The 21,620-nt window shown below is 37.8% G+C and overlaps 1 protein-coding gene across 3 annotated transcripts in view; it reads left to right on the top strand.

The window, feature by feature from the left end:
• The window catches only part of ZNF385B (zinc finger protein 385B), a 288,440-nt gene that overhangs the window by 199,825 nt on the left and 66,995 nt on the right, over positions 1 to 21,620 (top strand). For 2 of the 3 annotated variants that reach the window (XM_062200794.1, XM_062200783.1), the window contains exon 3: positions 5,554 to 5,664. In XM_062200794.1, coding sequence (XP_062056778.1) covers positions 5,554 to 5,664 — 111 coding nt within the window. Of the gene's footprint in view, positions 1 to 1,685; positions 1,725 to 5,553; positions 5,665 to 21,620 lie in introns of all 3 variants that reach the window. The other variant, XM_062200803.1, reaches the window with a different exon arrangement.

The following is a 21,620-nucleotide window of genomic DNA, read 5'->3' as shown; positions in this document are numbered from 1 at the left end:
CTCTATGGGTGAGACCCCACTGGAAAGAAGTGGTTATCAGAGAAGGTCGTACTTTTCTCTGAGGTGAAGAGAGAACTTCCACTTTGCTGACAGCCTTGTCTAAATACTGATGGAGTTTGTGGATTCAAAAGGCTTCCATAGTCTAAGTAGCTTATGTCAAGAGCCTCTGGTGATCACTGATGTCATACATAAGAGTGTTAATTGTTAAACTAACAACAGGAGTCACTGCACTAACCTCCCAGGCAGGACCTCTTCCCTCAAAGAGTTGTATGAGAAGAGTTAGCAATAAAACTTGTTTTCACAGAGTTATTCCATTTTAGTGTATTAAGTGGAAGATGTATTCATGTCTCACAAATTTTAGTTAGGCCAAAGTATCCAACTCCATTGCTTATTTTTTTAGGTGTCTCATAAGCCACAGTTATGTGTAAGTGCTCCCAAAACATGTATCACTCTTTGATGCTCCTTTAAAGTTTATTAAGTTTCTCCAAAAAAAGTGAAATTCACTTCGAGATGCAGTGACTTTGAACAGCCCTTGTCTCAACTGTTGAGAAACAGTTTTTTCTTTTATCATACAAATTGATAAACTGTTTACTTACTGTGGACTTAATCTTCTGTGAACAAGTTAATTGAAAATAGATCTAAATAAGACTGGGAATAGGAGAGGGAGGAAGAAGATAAGTGGGGGTGGGAGGGCAGATGTGGTGGGTAGAATCACTATATTCCTAAAATTGTACTTAAGAAATACATGAAGTTTGTATTCATTAAATAAAAGGTTTAAAATAAACCAATATGTTTAAGGTGAGATTTCCCCAGCATTAATGATAGCACAGATAAAGAAAGTCCTGTGTAATTCTTGCACAGTCTTTTTGCTTTTTAATGATATGGTGCTCAGTTCATTCCCAGCCTTATGTAGTAGGTAGTCAAGTCATTCTGATATGCTTATAACTGTGTACCTCAAATTTCAGGCCTCTTAAAAAGTATTAAGACAGGTAAAAGAGTTTGTAATTCTGCTTAAGTTTCACCTAGCAAAATTGTCTACAGAGTCTAAATATAACCTAGTATTATGTCAAGCATTTCTTCACATAGCCCACATAGGAGATTCATCCCACCTTTAGAGAAGTGTTACAGGGCATTTTCCCTGCCTCCTGATTTTACTTGCGGTTGTATATTTTATGTGATTGCTTACAATGTGCAAATATAAATTATTTTTTATACCCAGTGAAAATAGTGATCTTTAAAAAAAATTCACACAACTTTGTGCCTCCCATACTTTTGATGAATTCACCGAAGAGATCCATTCACTCTTCTTTGATATTGAAAATATAATAGATGGCATGATAAGGCCAGCTTCCATAATTCATCTTATAAATACTGTACTACATACAATAGTTAATTCATCCATACATAGCCTCCAATTCCCTCCTTGATTCCTAGTAAAAGCCACAACCCCATCTTTCATTTTTATTACCTACCAATTAATTGTATTAATAGGTTTGCTTTTCATTTCTGCATGATTTTCATTAGAAATACTGGCAAGTGTTAAGTCTTCCTGATTTTTAGTTAGTAAGCATTTCAGGCTTCTTTTGTGGAGATGAGCAAAGAAAATGAATTTTTGAATTTTTCATGTAAATATGTTTGCCAGTCTTGAAATTCCAGATGACTGCTTTTAACTTTTACTTTTTTAGAAACGAAGAGGCTTATTTGGGACCAATAAATTCTGCCAGGTAAGGAATACTGGTAGCTAGAGCTATGTGGTAGGCATTTTTCACTTTAAAAAAGAGCTTCTTTAATATAATTTCCCAATGCATTATAATTTTCCCAATCTGCACACAGCTTTTTATGCAGCATGAACTAACATGCACTAATTTAATATGACTATTTAACAAGGCATTTCTCATTTAAAACTTATATTTTGGTGATGATTGTTGAAAGCACTTGTTCATTTTTGAAGATCAATGTCTATGAAATGCCAATTGAGCTTTTGAAAATGTGAGTTTATTGTTTAATTGGTTCTTCTAATTATTTACCTGAGTATTCTACGTACAGAATCATAATCTAGAGGCATACTTTGCCATATGCTAAATTGAAACACTTGCACGTACACTGTTTTAGGACTTGTGAGAATGTTCTTATTCATCTTGAATGTTTTATTCAGTCTGAAAATTGGTGATTGAGTAAAAGAATTGTCATTGATTTAATTATGCATATCTCATTACAAAGAACTGATACCATACTAGTGGAGGAAAAAGTTTTATCTAGTACCATAGTTACTATTTTCATCTCACAGAATGTCATAGGAATGCTAAGAACAAAAATTCAGAATTTTATCACCTTACACATTTTTTAAAAAATGAGATACCTGAATAGCTTCTGTATGTTTCTGAAAAGTCTGGATGCTGCTGAAATGACCCAGGTGTTTGAAGTTACTGCCCCAGATGGCAGAAACTCAAAACATCAGCTCACATCATAAGTTAAACTGGCAAGTGGACACTCTCTTTTATGCAATTTAAATTCTTATTTCAGTTAAATCATGTTTCCCAAAGGATATTTGAATGAAAATATAATTATAGATTTATATTTTAAACAGTAGAAGAAGAAGGTAAGAGATTTAGACAGGAAAAAAAACAAACAAACAAACAAACAAAACATAGAACTTTCCCAAGTAGAGAAGCAAGTGGAAAACAGAGGATACCAGTTTCAAGTGAGAAGCATGGGGGATCAAGCTGTGATGTGATGCGGGATACGTCATTGAAAGGATGGAAAGGCAGCAGACGTTAATGACAGGTTCCAAGGAGGTTGTGTTTATTTAGTTTATTTAGTTTATTTAAAAACCATATAAGCTGGAAGAACCAGCTCTGGTAAGGAACCTCCTCAGGGGCTTCTCAGAGTACAGATGGCTAGGAACTTGCCTGCCTGTATATTTGGAGTGCTCAGCTGCAACTCATCTTCCAGGATGCACGACTTTCAGACTTGGGAACACGTAGGATGCTGTGGTACAGATGTGAGATTTGAGCAGAATGGAGATGTGTCAGTAGTTACTTGAGAAATTATGTGGGCAGCTAAAATTTCATAAATTTAAAGGGAACATTTATATTCAAGGATGGGGTTGGAGTTATACATAGATAGCTCGGTTGGCCAGTGTTGTGGCATAGTGGGTTAAGCTGGCCCACCAAACTAGGTGCCGGTTCAAGTCCGGACTGCTTCACTTCCAATCCAGCTCCCTGCTGATGTGCTTGAGAAAGCAGCAGACAATGGCCCAAGTACTAGGTCTCCTGCACACAAAAGATCCAGATTGAAGCTCCTGGCTTTTGCCTTCATTCCAGCAATGCCGGTCATAGCTGCCATTTGAGGAGTGAAGCAGCAGATAGAAAGTCTCTCTCTCTCTCTCTTTCCCTCTCCTCCCTCTCTCTGTAACTCTGCCTTTCAAATAAATAAATCTTTAAAAACCACAGATATCTTGGTTCACTAAAAATTTGGAATGAGATTTGTTTTAAATCTTTTTTCTGTTCCTATATTGTAATGTGGGAACAATCAGGACATGCATATTTATTTCAAGTGATTGAAAGTTTTACTTTTTAATGTTTATTTTCAATGTATTTTTAAAATGAGTACTGAGAATATACATTAAAATAAGGTTTTCAAATGGTATTCATTTTTCTAAAACTAGTTTTAATTTTATTTAAAGAAAAAACATTAGTATATAGAATGGGAAAATAATGATAGTCATATGCAAAAGTTGGTTTTGGGAAAGTGTTCACTTAATTTTATCCCATTTAGGTCATGCATCACCAAACAGAAAGTATCTTTCAGAGCCTAAGAACAGAAAATAACTCAATAAAATGCTTTTTTTTTTAAATTTTGCAAAACATTGTAGTTGTTGTTATCCTGTCTGTGTAATCTGTTTTGTTTTTAAGTCTTCCCGAATTGGCTTCCTCTAGTAACCACCATAGTCTCATATCTTACAAATGAGTGGGTGAGATTAAAGTGTATGTAATTGTGAATAAAATAAGAAAGTAAACTAGGGTCTTGTTCTCTGACCTTTTGAGATTTTCTGTGTCCCATAGAGGGTTTCTTTTTCATTACTGTTCTCATTAAACAAAATTTAATACAAGCAGTTGTAACTTTGAACAAAATGCAGCTCCCACTTTTATAGTAGTGATATTTTATTTTTAGTTGTTAAACCTAATACTCTGAACAACTTTTACTTTTTAAGTCATCACACATAAAACTGACTTCTTAGGGATCTATGTAATTCTATCAGTTTTAACATGTAATAGATTTGCATAGCCATCATTATATTCAAGATATTAAACAATGTACCACTCCAGAAATCTCCCCTCTTTTGAATGATGAAGTATCTCAAAACACAGTAACCGTTTTTTATAGTGGGAATAAACTTGGAACAAAACTAGGCTAATTTTCTATTCAGTAACGCTTCAGCCTCCTTTCAACGTATTTGTGCTCTTGTAACTGCTAGTTTTGCACATTGTTGAATTCTAATCAAGATCAAGGATAGTATTTGTTTTTCCTCTCGATCAAATATCATCACCTAATCCAAAACTCTGAACTAACGCTAAACCCTAAACTCAGGAGATTTCCTGGATGATGGTGTCACTGGATCTGTCCTCGTTCGTATTACATCTGTTTCTGAGTAAGGCTTCGTTCCTTGTCTGTGTTGTGTTCTGCACTGCCAGTTGTCTGATACTAATGCTGGAGATTATTGTCTGGAGTACACAAGAGAATCAGTGCTGTGTCTGTTTTTATAGTCTCTGCGTGCAGATAGAGCTTTTTCTTTTTCTGAGTATTGTAATGGCTTTGTACTATCTTTTCCTGTGGTTGAGTATTTTCATCATTCAATGTTTCTCTGAATATGCATGAAATACGCAAGCTAAAAGGGGGGAAAATCACAGGCTATAAATCAAACTTTGCTTTATCAATATTTAAGCAAGCATTGCATATTAACCAATCTGTGATAGGCGTTTGAGTGCACAAATGTGACATGCATTTCCAGCAGAATGGATTTCCATCTATAGTAGGTGAAAGTTATTAGATTGTTTTAAAGATCAAAATTGTCTATGTTATAGTAAGAACCTATCATTTGTGACTTTGCTTTCAATCAGAAGTTAAGTAACTTAAATATATTTATAATAATTGTCTTTCAGGTCATTTGAGATCATCGTAAGTATTGTCACCTCAAACAGGGAAAACATTAACAAGTTAATTTTAACCCTGAACTTTGGTTCTTAATTTTTCTTGTTTTATATTTCTTTTAAGGTTTTCCAAGGCTCCTTTTATAGATAAATGATTACTTGGGACATGGTGGTTCTCTTGTGGTCATGAGTTTATGTGTCTGAGTGTGTGTGTGTGTGTAATTCAAAACCAGCTTTTTTGTTTTTTTCTTTTAATTCCTGGAGATAAGTACATTACTATTGACTGAGATACTTTCTGATTTTCCTTGGGAACCATAAGGAATAATATAGCCAGTACCTTTGATTTGCTCGCGTGGTTACCCTGTGAGGTTGTAAACTGACTGTTTTATCATTTGCCTTACAGATGGATCCTGTGCAAAAGGCAGTCATTAACCACACGTTTGGAGTGTCCATTCCCCCAAAGAAGAAGCAAGTTATCTCTTGTAATGTCTGCCAGCTTCGCTTCAACTCTGATGTGAGTATCACCTTCTCATTGCTCTTTGCAATTTGTCAGAGCTGGGAGACTGCCTGGTCTGAATATATTGGTCATCACTTCATATTCCCACACCCTGTACCAGCCAGTCTTATTGGTGTCCCATTTATTTCAGAGTCCCATATTTCCAAGGGATGTGAGTTAAATGCTTAAAACTTGAGCAGTAGAGTAACTGGTTAATATTAAAAATTAAGCATCACTTTCACCTATGCCATTTTATATTTAACCTCACCAATTATATGTACTTGTCAAAAATACTTGAATAGCAGAAAATATGAAAAAAAAAAGTTTGTAAAAAGCAATGAAAATATGCAAAAAATTAAAATGCAATGAAGAAAATTGTTGTTAGTGCTCTTGATATAAAGTGTCACATTTCATGTGTATGCTGAATCTTTTTAAATACCTAAGAGAATGATCTACTCTTTGGTTTATATTTCCCCAGGACATGGAAATATAGGGAAAGCTTCATAAATTATTTTATCCAACCAGCAAAATTATACTGCTAAAAATTAACATAATGAGGAAAGTGTACAAATCAACCTCTTTTATTAAAGTAGATCTTATGATGTATAAATAATAAGGAAACAAAATAAATAATACTAGCGTATTTATAATGTCCAATTAAGTCAATTGACCTCTACAAATAAAAATCTGAAGGGTGCATATTATATGTGATATTTCCTGCATTACTTGGCTCCAGTAATTACTACAGGATTAATGTCTTATAGAGATACTAAAATAATAAATATTCTTGTTGTATGTACCACTAACTAATGTTTTGGTGATTCTACACAGGAAGCATAATAAAAACTGTGGTCATATGGAGAAAGGAGATATATTTATCATGATTTATAGAGTTTTATTTAGTGGCATTTCAATGAAAAAATCCAAAAATTTTTTGGTACTTTACAGTACTCTATATTCAGGAATTTAAATATATCTAAATAAATTGTGAATAACAAATGTACTTCAAAAAGTTTATGGAAAATGAAGTTAAAAAGTTAACTTTATTATAGAATAGAATTTTCAAAATCTGCATATAGCTTTTTCACAATATTAATTTCCTATTAACTTTTTGAAGACTCATGAAACATAGTGTTAATTCATTGGAAGTCTTAATATTGCTAAGATGTTAATCCTCTAGAACCACCACAATCCTCATCAAAATCCTGAAAGACTCTTTTAAAAAATTGAAAATGGGAAGTTGTTTTTTAAATGTACAGAGACAAGACAGACCCCAGGATAGCCAAAAAATATCTTTTTAAAGTACAGAATTTGAGCCCTTAGGCTTTTATTTCAATACTTAAAAACCTATAATAATCTAGATTGCAAAATTGGTGAAAGAATAATAGACATGTTGATCAGTACAACAAAATAAAGTCCAGAAATAGACCTGCACCTTTATGGTGAGTTTTTAATAAAGTTACAGGAGCAATAACATAGAGAAAGACAACAAAGAATGCTGGAAAAATTGGAATGTATTTGCAAAATGTATATAAATACAATATATAAATGTATAATTATAAGCATTATATATATATATATATTTTAAAGATTTATTTATTTATTTGAAAGGCAGAGGCAAAGAGAGAGAGAGTTCTTCCATCTACTGCTTCACTTCCCAAATGACCACAATAGCCAGAGCTGTGCCAACCCGAAGCCAGGAGCCAGTAGCCTCTTCCTGGTCTCCCATGCGGGCTCAGGGGCTCAAGGACTTGGGCCATCTTCTACTGCTTTCCCAGGCCATAGCAGAAAGCTAGATCAGAAGTGGAGCAGCTGGGACTTGAATTGACACCCTTATGGGACGCCGGCACTGTAGTCTGTGGCTTCACCTGCTACACCACAGCACCAGCTCCACATAATATATTTTAAAGAACACTGACTGCTCCCTTATACAAAATTCAAAAATTAACCCAGATGAATTAGACAAATAAATATAAACTTAAACTATAAAATGCCTAGAATGAAATATAATAAGAAATCTATTTGAGCTTTAGCTAATCCTCCACCTTGCAGTGCCGGCACACCGGGTTCTAGTCCCGGGCGGGGTGCCGGATTCTATCCTGGTTGCCCCTCTTCCAGGCCAGCTCTCTGCTGTGGCCAGGGAGTGCAGTGGAGGATGGCCCAAGTCCTTGGGCCCTGCACCCCATGGGAGACCAGGATAAGCACCTGGCTCCTGCCATCGGATCAGCGCAGTGCGCCGGCCGCAGCACGCCTACCACGGCGGCCATTGGAGGGTGAACCAATGGCAAAGGAAGACCTTTCTCACTGTCTCTCTCTCTCACTGTCCACTCTGCCTGTCAAAAAAAAAAAAAAAAAAAAAAAAAAACAGAAATCTATTTGAGCTTGTGTTAGGTAAAGATTTCTTAGAATCCAAACGGCCAACAGAAACATGAAAAAATGCTCAGGAGCACTAGCTGTCAGGGAAATGCAAATCAAAACCACAATGAGGTTTCATTTCACCCCAGTTAGGATGGCTCTCATACAGAAATCAACAAACAACAAATGCTGGAGAGGATGTGGGGAAAAGGGTACTCTAATCCACTGTTGGTGGGAATGTAAACTGGTAAAGCCACTATGGAAAACAGTATGGAGATAGCTCAAAAATCTGAATATAGACCTACCATATGACCCAGCCATCCCACTACTGGGAATTTACCCAAGGGAAATGAAATCTGTAAACAAAAGAGCTATCTGCACCTCCATTTTTATTGCAGCTCAATTCATGGTGGTTAAGACATGGAGTCAACCCAAATGCTCATCAACCAAAGATTGAATAAAGAAATTATGGGATATGTACACTATGGAATACTACACAGCAGTCAAAAAAAGAAATCCAGTCATTTGCAACAAAATGGATCAATCTGGAAAACATGATACTTAGAGAAATAAGCAAGCCCTAAAGGGAGAAATGCTATATGTTCTCCCTGATCTGTGAGAATTAATAGCGTACCTAAAATGAAAGTTGTTGAAATGAAATTGACACTTTGAGAAACGACTTGAAGAGCCCTCATCTTGACTGTTGAGGAATAGTTTTTTTATTTTTTTTTTCATTTCTCTTCATACTATATGTTGACTCTTTACTTAACATAGAGTTAATCATATGTATATTAAGTCAATTGAAAAATAGATCCCAGTAAAAAATAAGAGGGAGAATAAGAGAGGGAGGAGGAAGTTTGCAACCATAAAGCTGTATAGTTCTGCATTCATTCCTATGGACTTACTTCTAAGGGTACAGTTTAAAAACTTGTCATGGGACTCCAAATCCCATTAAAATTGGTGGTAAAAATGCCATCTTAATTGTTAAAGTGATCATATTAAGTGTTAAAGTGAACATATAGATAAGATTAAGTGTTAAAGAGATCATATAAATAGCATCAATTGCCTGGTAATAGTAATAGAATTAAAAGGGAGGGAATGTCCAACATGGGAAGCAGTCTACACAGTAGACTCATAGAATGACAATCACTATAAGTAACACTCTGACCTCAGAATCAGCCCTTAAGGCATTCAGATTTGGCTGTAAAGCCCATGAGAGCATTTCAGGCATGGAAAGCCAAGACAATGTAGCAAAACATATTCTACATAAGGATCTCTGTGAGTGAGACCCCAGTGGAAAGAAGGGGCTATCAAAGAAGGATGTACTTTTCTCTGAAGACAGAAGAGAACTTCCAATTTGCTTATGGCCTTGTCCAAATACTGACAGAGTTTGTGGTCACAAACGGCTTCCTTAGCTTTGGCTGCTCATGGCAAGAGCCTCAGGTAATCACTGAGGTCATACATAAGAGTGTTAATTGTTCAATTAACAACAGAAGTCACTGTGTACTTATTCCCCATGTAGGACCTCTGTCCTTAATGAGTTGTTCTGTGAGAATTAACTGCAAAACTTGTTCTCAAAGAATACTTTATACGTTGTGTGTGTGGGTGAAAACTGTTGAAATCTTTACTTAATATAGAGTTGGTCTTCTGTATATAAAATGAAACTAAAAATGAACCTTAATGAAGAATGGGATGGGAGAGGGAATAGGAGGTAGGACAGGAGTGGGGGTAGAAGGGTGAGTATGGGGGAAGAACCACTATATTCCTAAAGTTGTACCTATGAAATTTGCATTCATTAAATACAAGCTTTAAAAAAAGATTTCTTAGATAAGAAACAAAAAATGTGTCAAGCATAAAACATTGATATGTTGGACTTCATCAAAATGAAAAACTTCTCTTCAAAAGATGTGATGACATTGTTGAGAAAACTAAGAGACAAACTATAGAGTGAAGTAAAATATTGGTATCTACTTACGAAATTGTATACAAAATATACAAATAACTTAAACTACAATATGATAAATAAGAGATTTAACCGAGCCCTTTACCAAACAAGAAATATGAATGACAAATAGTTTCATAGAAAGATACTAGACATGAACAGCAACCTTTAAGGAAATGCAAGTAAAACTAAAATGAGATCCCCTTATATGTTTTAGAATGGTGAATGTTAAATAAATTGATAGCACCAAGTGGCTAGGAAGATGAGCATGTAGGACTCTCATGCATTGTTAGTGGTGGTATTAAATGGTACATCCCTGGCCAGGATAAGCACCTGGCTCCTGCCATTGGATCAGCGCGGTGCGCCGGCCGCAGCGCGCCAGCCGCGGCGGCCATTGGAGGGTGAACCAACGGCAAAAGAAGACCTTTCTCTCTGTCTCTCTCTCTCATGGTCCACTCTGCCTGTCAAAAAAAAAATTAAATAAATAAATAAAAATTTAAAAATTTTAAAAAATGGTACATCCCCTTGGGCAAGCAGTCTGGCAACCGTTGATGGGAAGCTTTATAAAGCTGTGCATACATCTCCCTTATGACTGAACAATCTGACTTCTAGGTATTGATCCAAGACAAATGAAAACATATATTCATACGTATATGGTGCTTAAAGTAATTTTATTCATAATGGCCCCAAACTTTAATTGACCTAAATATCCATCAACTGATGACTAAACAAGCTGCGATGTAGCCACACAATGAAATACTACTGAGTGATTAAAAAGGAATGAAGTATTGATAATGGCACAATGTGGATGAAAGAAGTTAGATACAAAAACTTGGCACTGTGTGATTGCACTTACATAACTTTCTGCAAATGATGAAACTGCAGGTGTGATCAGATCAATGATTAACAGAGGCTGAGGATAGGATTAGGGGATTGACCACAAAGAGGCACAAAGGAACTTTTTTCAGTGATGAAAATATTTTCCATCTCTGTTGCTGGGATAGTAGGCTAGGAAAGTTACTAATTGCCTTTGGTTTTCAAAACTGAAAGAATAGAATATCTAAATAAACAGTTTTATTATATTTAGAATGATCTTTCATACAGTTTTGCACACTTATCTGAATTTCTAGTTATATAAGGAAATTAAAGTCACTTTGTGAATATAAAATGAAAATTTCACTACTTAACCTACCACTTGGAAAATGAATGCCCACCTAAAGACATTCTCTACTTTTAACACCAGCATTCTCCCTGCAGCAATACCAGATAATGAGGACACTTCACAATACAATACAAATAAGTTTCAGAGGGAAATTGCAAAAATATTTCAAAAGAGCAGAATTTCACAAAATCCAAGAATGTAATGTTAGAGAACTATTTGATACAAAACCACTGACAAATGAGGATGTGCTTGTTAGAAGAAAATTTAAGAAGAGAATTGCAACAAGGTCAAATTAAAAAATAACAAATTTACATGGAACAAGAAATCATGATAATTTTAAAAGATAACATAAAAAATTTTTGCTGCATCCCATTCCCCATCTTCCTACTCCCTATGCCATTCTGTATCTATTTTACCCACTTTAATATTTTTTACATTTCTTTCCTGAGTTTGTTTATGCAAATATAGCTAAGGGTGAATATATATTCTTTCCTCATTTTCTGCATGAATGTAGTATATTGTTTACACTTTGTATTTTTAATGTGACAGTATAACCTGAGGAATTTTCCATACCAGAACATAAAGGATGGTTTTATTATTTTCTTTTCAAATTATATTTATTTATTTGAAGGATAGAGCAACAGAGAGAGTGCGAGAGAGCAAAAGAGATTTTTCTAGTGGTTCCTTCCCTAAATGCTTACAATGGCCAAGACTGGGCTTCCAGACAGTAGCCAGGAACCAGAAACTCTATCCTGGTCTCCCACATGGATGGCAGGGACCCATGTGCCGCGGACCGGCTCTTGCGTAGACACCAGACCCGAGGGAGAACGGGGGACGAAAGCACAGGAGGAACAGAAATCGGCTAGGGGAATGACAGACAGACACACACACTTTTTGAGTATGCTGTTGTTGCAGTTGTCTGCCTGCAGTTGTCTGTCTGCAGTTGTCTGTCTGCAGTTTATTGGCGGGAAAACCAGAGTTTATATAGGGAAGCTTACATTGCTGAAGACAAAAGAAATTCCAAGATTACAAAAACTTGTTAAGGCTAATGGGGTTACATGATTAACTTTACAAGAGACACAGGGAGACATTGTGGTGATGATTTGCAGTCCTACTTTTAAGAAAAGGTAAAGGTCAGGTTACTAGTTAACCTCTCATTAGGAGAACCTGGGACAGGGGAGTTATCAGATGGTGGTGCCTGTTAGCCCAAGTTTCATATATCACCTATGTAAGATTGAATGTAGCTTTCTCATCCCCATGCTGCTTAAACTTGATAACCCAGAACCTAAATCACACCTCAGCTCTCTAAAGCTAACACCTCAGCTCCCTTTGTTTTATCTTGTCTAGGGTGTGCTGTTTTTTGTCAGTGTTTAATGCCTCCTCGTAAATTGCCCTAATGACTGGTGGGCCAAAGTCTAAAGTGCTTTTTGTTGATTTTTGTGAAATGCTTATTGGCACTACTTGACTCCCTTGTTTCTAATCATGGTGCACTTGTCCTAACGCACTACGTGGCATAACTACTAAATACAAAATCACTATTAATGTTGAGGCACATTGCCTTATTAACCAGCAGTAATTAGGCCTTTTACTTTTCGTTACGTGCGTGAGCCGAGAACCTTTACGACCCTGGGCTACACAGAAGCCACCGAGGCCACACCCCACAGGGTTCTCGCCTCGTCCCTGCAGCGTGAACCCCTGACGTAACAAAAGTTTGCTACGCAGGTGTTACAACAGCTGTGGGCGCAGCACCCATGTACTGGAGCCATCCTCTGTTTCTCCCAGGGCACACATTAGCCAGAAGCTGGATTAGAAAAATAGGCAGGACTTGATGCTGTGCACTCTTGATAAGGCATGCACTAACCCAAGCAGCCAGCGGCATGCCTGCTGCACCACACTGCCCTCGCCTCATTTACGCTTTTTTTTTTTTTTTAAAGATGTGGTAGGCAATAATGCCCATATCCTAATCTCTAGAATCTGTAAAGGCAGAGGCTTTACCTGCCAAGCCACAGCGCCGGCCCCCAGTGTCCTCTTTTGACCTAGAATGAATGACACGATCTTTGGGAGGACCATTCTGGCTCCGGGATTAAAAACCAGTTCCGTGGTGTCTCTGTGAGAACAGGTTATAAACACTCTTGGCTTACAGGTATGTCTCCAAGACCTAGAGAGAAGGGCTACAGGTTTTTTTTTATATTTATGTCATGAGTAAGGTCAGGGGAGATGTAGCAACTTCCTTCCTGCCCCCCAGATTGCTCTGGGAATCAATTCACCTTTGACTTGAACTCCATTCAGTCAGCCACTGCCTTTGTATTTACTGAAAGCATTGTGAATGAATGTGCACACATGAGCCTCCTTGTCATTACTCAAAACTCCATCAGTGGGTCTGGCCTCATGGCATAGTGGAGAAAACCACCATCTGCAATGCTGAAATCCCAGCTGTTCCACTTCCGGTCCATGTACCTCGGAAAGCCCTGGAGGAAGGGCCAAGTCCTTGGGCCCCTGCACCCACGTGGGAGACCAGGAAGAAGCTCCTGGCTCCTGTCTAGCCCAGCACTGTTCATAGCTGCCATTTAGGGAGTAAGCCAGAGAATGGAAGATTCTCTCTCTCTCTCTCTCTTTCTCTCTTTCTCTTTCCTCCCTTTCTCATTCTGTCACTGTAACTGTGCATTTCAAATAAACAAAGTTTTTAGGCCAGTGCCATGGCTCACTTGGCTAATCCTCAGCCTGCGGTGCTGGCACCTTGGGTTCTAGTCCCGGTTGGAGTGCCAGGTACTAGTCCCAGTTGATCCTCTTCCAGTCCAGCTCTCTGCTGTGGCCCGGAAGGGCAGAGGAGGATGACCCAAGTGCTTGGGTCCCTGCACCTGCATGGGAAACCGGGAGGAAGTACCCGGCTCCTGGCTTCGGACCAGCACAGTGCTGGCCGTAATGGCCATTTGGGGAGTAAACCAACAGGAGGAAGGAAGACCTTTCTCTCTGTCTCTCTCTCTCTCACTGTCTATAAATCTACCTGTCAAAAAAAAAAAAAAAAACAACAAATTTTTTAAAGAAAATCCATTGATAGTAAAGAAAGGATTTCTGAGTCGTGTTTGGACTCTGGGCAGTAAGGCCACATTTTGGATGGCAGATTCACAAATGTGACATGTTTATGTTCTAAGTGTTTAGTAATGGTGCTATAATCTGCATAACTGAGCTCTGAAACTGAGCATTTTTTTTATTTGGGGGAGAGTTTATTATTTTATAATTATCCTATTTACATTTCAATGTAAGAATTAAGAAGATGCTCATCCTTATTTTCTTTAATAACATTTCTAAATCACCCTGAGACTGAATTGGCTTCACTCTTCAGTGTAGAAAATATGTTTATTGAAAAATCTGGAAGACAGATTTGCACAGTAAACAGACTGCATTCTGCAGCTCTCCATTTCCCATATGAAATGTACCAGGGCAGGGCTCCGGTGCTAAAATGCTAAGTGACCTAGTTTAAGTATCTGCAGCCCACTTTTGTCTGGCTTTCTCCATCTCAGTAGAACCCCACTGTTGGAAAGCAAAGGCTCCAGCTTTATTTACACAATACGGTGTGATGTAAATGAGTAAGCATTAATCACAAACATTTCCCAAATGAACCCTTACAAATTAACACCATTAACTTTGCCAGGGGCAGACACTGCCATCCAGGAGTAATAGGCTCCCCTACTGAGTCCCAGACATTTGCACAAATTTGTGCAGTACCTGAATCCCTCGTTTCTTCTTGCCCACCTATTCTTTTCTAACATAGTATGAACTGAATGAGATTGTCCTTGCCCCGACTGCCTCTATATTCTCCAATGAAGGAATGCCCGGAAGCTACAGTATGGTCACACGTGGATTCGCTAAGTTGGAGCCTTTACTTTGTAGCTGGGAAGTATCATTTCCAGAGGGAGGTCTTGCCAGAAAAATGAACCAAAATGGACTTAAAATATTCTTGAGGCTAACTTCTCTCTCTTTCAAATCACTGAAAGTTGTCAGATATTAAATTATTTTTAATTTATGTATTCGTTTCACTGCCTTGGAGAATAGTAGCAGAAGGATGAAGGAAACAAATCTTTTAACAGATTCTTACACAGAAAGAACCGCTTGCATGTTTCAAAACAGAAATGACATCATTATCGACATCATCATCTATCAATAGTAGACGTAGTAGTAGTAGTAGTGGTAGTAATAGTAGTATTTCAGAATATTGGTCTTTTATGCCTAATCGGCAAATTGAAATGAAGCCATAATGATCTTTTAGCCAAGTTTTAGAAACTCTAATTCAGGAATTGATGCTGAAATTTTGGTGCTCAGCATTAATGCTACAATTGATTAAGCAGCAGATGCAGCGTTCCTAAATGCTGACTCCATAACTCTTCTCACTCCTATGGAGCTAACCCATTTGACTTTTCAAGCTTACAGTGTAATCTTTTGAATAGTATTGTAAACTTTGCCTCACGTTATAGTTCAGCTTCTTTATTTTAACTTTGTGGTACCTCTAGGTTTGATCTTGTTGCTCTTTGCATTTGTTCTGGTTTTTGTTTTTTACTTCTCTCTTATCCCTCTGTTCTCTGTGCTATACTTGTTTTCCTCATCTCTGAAGTTATAAGGAGATGACCTCATGCTATTTCACTGATTACATTAGAATAAATACAAATGGACAGGAACTTAAGGATTTGCTTAGAAATCAAAGCAGGAGGATGACCCAGCATTTGTGTGAACATTTCTGTGGGTGATTGATTCTCTATTCTTTACCACACATTTCTCTGAAATTGTTGTTCAACGATTGCCCTGAATTCCCACATGACACAGCACCACCTCACTCTGCAGTTTGCATCTTTGCCATCTTGGCAGCTTTCATTTAAATGAGATCATTCAAGTTATGCCGGCCTGGATCTGTCTGTGTCTCTCTTTTTAAATTTCAATTTTACTCCCACTTCCTGATGTCTTTAGCAGTTAATGCAACGCAGTACAAACTCTCCTCTGTCTTATATAAACAAACTTCTCCCACCCACCTCCTGCATCCAAGAGGCCCTTCCTGCTGACTCTGCTGGATGCCCTGGCATCCTTTGTTATCAGCAGAGAACTCAGCAAGCAAGAGGTCTGGGAGAAAGCCACAACTTTGTGTCCCACATAAATGCCCTCTCTACGTGCTGCTGGCTGATCGTCCATCTCCTTTGGCCACCAGACTGAACTCCACCCCTCCACCAGCTGCCAGGAGGCAGGAAGTCCCCACAGCAGCTGCGGTTCTTCTCTGAGAAGTCAGAGAGACCGGGAAAAAGACGCCCCAGTAGACACCGTGTTTGAAGATGTTCCTTGCAGCAAAAGCAGAAGAGATACTCTACTGCAAGGGCACCTGCTTGTGTTTCTGAAGGAATAAACTTTATTTGTCATTATGTTATATAACACTTTTCTAAGGGATTCTGTGTTTTACCCTGGATGCCCAATGTGTGCCCTAGAAATTCTGTCCACATGGTTCTCCAGTGCTTCTCTTCCCCATGCTTTCTTCTAAATCATCACATTCCTCCCTCTCATCTCCACTCTGTCTCCCCCCCTCCCTCTCCTGTAACTCTTCTCTTTTTTCCCTTCCTTTTTCTCTGGAACAAAAGTGCAACAAATACACTATCTTTCCCTATCTTGTTGGATCATTTTAGTGTTGGTATTCAGTTATTTTAGCTTAAAAACTGGAATTGTTGCTTTAGGTTCAGAGATCCTTCATTTGAAAAGGTCCCTTGGAAGTTCAAATGAGCGTATTACACATTGGGCACTCTAACCAACATACGGTTGAAAAATAAGTTTATCTATATTTCCTGAATTTTCAGGCACTCTACAAATATTTGATGATGGTACATTGCCCGAACTGATAGAAAAAACTTCAAACCTTCACCTTCCAGTATTTGACCCTCCTCACATAGCTATTGTAGCAAAACCGCACCACTATCTACACATGTGTTAACTCTGCCTATTAACTGCTTCCTTCCTTATAAATACAAACAGAATCACTACCAGCCACCCATACAATCTACTGTATTTCTCTTAAAAGTGCCTGGTACAAATAGCAGCTCCCTTAGTGTATAAGTTTATACTGTGTTTATAAAATCATATACAAATTATATACAATTGACTCTCTGTGCCCAAAGCTTCGTCACCCATGGTTCCAACCAACTGGGGGTCAAAAATATGAGTATTAGGAAGGAAAATTGCACATACAAAGACTTTTTTTCCCCTTACCATAATTCTCTCAACAATACAACAAAATAACTCTTCGTATAGCATTTGCTTTATATTACTATGAGTAATCTGAGACTTTTAATAAGTGTGTCTTCATAGGTTCTAGGCCTGTCCTGGGACATTAAATGTAAGGGACTTGGGCATCTGCAGATGTTGATATTGGCAAGATACCAAGGACAACTGTACAAGGGCACTTTAAAGAGTTCATTGAGAATGGTATTAAAAGACAAGTTGATTTAGGTACACAAGGTTTTGAAATTCATGTATAGTGTTTTCATTATATATGTTTTCTAAGAACTTTTTGAAGACCCATCATGTATACAACTGTGTTTAAATTGTGTGTTCAAGAATACCAGTGCCCAAACTGTCAGGTGTCACCCATGCTAGCAGTGGCCTCCCATTCAGACACAAAATAAGCCATGGAAGTTGGTCCTCACTGAAAAATGAGCTTATGAAGAGGAGGTTTGGAGAATGTCACACGTAAAATGAACCCTGCAGCACATGATGAACTAGAGATACAGAGATAATAATCTCATTGCTTTGTTGGGAACTGAAGTCTGGTTGTAAAGTTTGCATCTGCTGTTAAGCAGCACAAATTATTAGTTAAATGAATAATGTATATTTGAAGAGCCAACTGATTCTGTTGAGGGAAAAGGACTGAAATTGAAAGCATCAATAGCATCCAATGGAAATATAGAAAATGATAGCATGCTTTTGTCAAACATTTTACATTTTTCCCATAAATAAGACTATTTATATTGATCCTGAGGTTTGGAGGGTAGTGAAGCAGATAGGAGGTAATTAAAAACATAAATCTCTGGATCTTGGAAAGGTGATTCTCTGCTTTTCAGACAGAGCTGACAAAATGATGAACACTTTTTGCTTCAGTGTGACAGAAATATAGCATGATTACATGGGCAGGGACAGACTGTGCTGAAACTTTTGTGTAGTAGCCACTGCTTAACAAAGCTCTTCAAGTTTAGTCAAACTTTTGGAAGCATGCATTAGTTACTCAGGAAATTTTAAAACTTTTTTCCAAAGTAGTACCATCGATTTCAAAAATGTCATATTTTTTAAGATTTATCTTATTTATTTGAAAGGCAGAGTTACAGAGAGAGAGTGAGAAACAGAGAAAGAGACATCTTCCATCCACAGGTTCCCTCTTCTACTGCTTTTCCAGGAACATTAGCAGGGAGCTGGATCAGAAGTCGAGCAGGCAGGACTCAAACCAGCACCCATGTAAAATGCCAGAATTGCAGGCAGCAGCTTTACCCACTATGTCACAACACCAGCCCCACAATTGTTCTTAACATTACTTTATTTTCACTGGTTATTTGGATACTTTATTTTTTAATTATTTTAATTGAAAGAGTTACAGATAGAGAAGGAAAGAGAAAGAGAGATTTTCCACCCACCAGTTCACTCCCAAAATAGCTGCAATAGCAAGGACTGGGCCAGACCAAGGCCAGAAACCAGGAGCTTCATCTTGGTCTCATACATGGGTGCAGGTGCCCAAGCACTTGGGCCATCTTCCACTGCTGGATCGGAAGTGGAGCAGCCAAGACTCAAACCTATGCCCATATGGGATGCTGGCATCCCAGGCAGTGCTTTAACTGCTGGACCACAGCTATGGCCCCCTGACTTCTTTTTAAAGAAGTTACTTTAGCAGTTTATATGTGTTCAATAATATTTAGAATTAGATGATCATTCTAACATGATACTGTGAATAACATGGAATATCAATTTTCGAAGGAAACTACCAGTATCCACCCCCCTTGTCAAAATACTTTATCATCAGAAAAACACTAAGCATAAATTTATCATCAATCCTGCAAGCTTTAGTACAGTTCCATTAAATATTGGTTTGCTAATCAAACATCAGTACCTTTTTTTTTTTTTTTAAGACTACAGATATCTTTTTGTCCTGTGTAAAACTGCTGTGTTCATAATTCTTTTAGTGAAAAGTAAAAGATTCCTGAACGGATTTTCAAGTCATTTTGTTGGTGATCTTTTTCAACTGAAAGCTGTCTTACCACTTAGGAGTTGTAGATGACTGCCAGGGGCTTATGTATTTTCCTTCTTTGCTCGGCATGGATTTCTTTAGTTAAGACTGGTTCAGAATTCTTAACAATAAGATAATGTTTCACTTGATTTTTGTGGTTTGGAATTCTTTACCTAAAATTGTATTCAACGTATAATTAAGAACAAGTTGGGGGCTGACACTGTGGCATTTCGGGTAGAGCTGCTGCCTGCAGTGCCGGCATCCCATTATATGGACACTGATTCGAATCTTGGCTGGTCCACTTCTGATCTAGCTCTGTTATGGCCTGGGAAAGCGGTGGAAGATGGCCCAAGTCTTTGGGTCCCTACACCTTTGTGGGAGACTTGGAAGAAGCTCCTGGATCCTGGCTTTGGATTGGCGCAGCTCCAGCTGTTGCTGCCATCTGGGAAGTGAACCAGCAGATGAAAGACCTCTCTCACTCTCTCTCTCTGCCTCTGCCTCTGCCTCTGCCTCTCTGAAACTCTGCTTTTCAGATAAATAAATCTTAAAGAAAAGAAAAGAAAAAGAACAGGTAGAATTTCTAGGCTGAACACCTCTAGTCTTCCAAAATGGTTGAAGTTTGTATTCAGGCATTATTTAGGACATGTTTGGTTTCCTATAGCTTGTCTTTTATTCTATCTGCTTGAGTGGGCCATTGGCTAAAAGTTTTCTACAGCAGCAACAACAAAAATGTATTACTTATGTAAGATAAAAAAACAAGAAAGGAGCTGGATGGAACTGAAAATAAGCCTGCCTACTCCATTACTTTTGAGTATGGGGCCAATTTAATACGGTTCAGAACATTTTACAAAAAAGGTCCCTTTTAGAAACTTCACCTCTAGAGCAGCTCTTTGAATAAAACGATGGCGTTTTGTCCTGAAGGCCAAAGAACTTTAGATTCAGCAGAAACACGTTTTTTGGAGAAAGCCTGGCTGACTATCAGGAGCTTTATGAAGTGTGGCTTAGTTGGAGGGGGGACGGTACATGAGAGAGTATTGCTTTAGCCAATTTCTAAACTTTCACGCTAGGAAGATTCGGTTGGCAAAGTAGTGAAGCTCGTTCATGGGAAAGAAGTTCTTCAAAGAGAGTAAAGAGCAATGAACTTGGCCAAGACACGTTTCAAAGCAGTTTTTACCTGGAAAGTAAGGTCTGAGAAAAACCTCACAGGCCTGGTTTTCTAGCTGGGGAGACAAAATTTAGGAAAACCGTATGATGATGACCTGGATACTTCATGGGCTAGAATGGCCAGTGCTTCCTCTTCTGCCAGACCCCATACAAGATATTTTCTACATATTATCTCCATTTTTGCACCAAGGTTCCTGGAGGGAGTGAAGTTGAGTAAGACTTGAGAAATAGTCAGGATTAGAGAGAAAAAGAATTGATGAATTACAAAATAGTAGAGCAAAACCAGAGAGGTCTTGTTGAGGATGTGGTCCATGGATAGGTTATAGATCTGTGAACTCTTTGAAAGTATCTAAAATTTTGTGTGTCTAAGTACCTGACACATTTTTTTTTGAAGAGAGTTTTTTGTTGTAGCTTAGAACTTCCAGCTGGTGGTGATAATTATAGGCAGGTGGATTTAGTTATCATTTTCATTATTGCTTTAAAATTATCTACAGACACCACAAACCCTTATCCCTGCATCTTAGGTGGTCACACCCAAGCCACACCTTCACCATATCACTGCCGATCATGATTCAATCACTAAGAATTCTAGTTCTGCCTAAATACAGGTGGCATTTGGCAGGGAAGAAACATGGTACTGACCTATACACATAATCATCAGATAGTTTCCTTTTAATCTTGCTAATGCCCACTGATGTTCTCTAAAAAGTCACCTTCCTTAACTCTGAACTGGAGCTTGAGGTGATCTTCTGGTTTTTGCTCTGGAAGAAATACCATTCTATTATGAGACATCTATGGAACCCTTTTATGGGGTGATTACTTTATGTCATGAATTTTATTGGCTTTTTCTTATATTATTAGAGAAGAATGAAAAAAAAAGGATACACAGAAGGAGTAGTTAGGCTATTTGTTATAGTTCTGTCACTGAAATAGTTTAAGCCAACAAAATACCCTAATACATGTGTAAACTAAAAACTACTAACTCTCTTTTCATGATTTAGTTTATACATTCACAGAGATAGTCTTAGAAGGAGATATTCATTAACATCATTGGGAAAACGGTGGATGTCTATATTTGCAAAATGCCAGAATGCTGAGCATTTTATACTGTG

Source organism: Lepus europaeus, chromosome 1 (assembly GCF_033115175.1).
Source record: "Lepus europaeus isolate LE1 chromosome 1, mLepTim1.pri, whole genome shotgun sequence".
Lineage (NCBI taxonomy): Eukaryota > Metazoa > Chordata > Mammalia > Lagomorpha > Leporidae > Lepus > Lepus europaeus.
The sequence above is the reverse complement of the archived record's forward strand: the minus strand, read 5'-3'. Positions and strand labels throughout refer to the sequence as shown.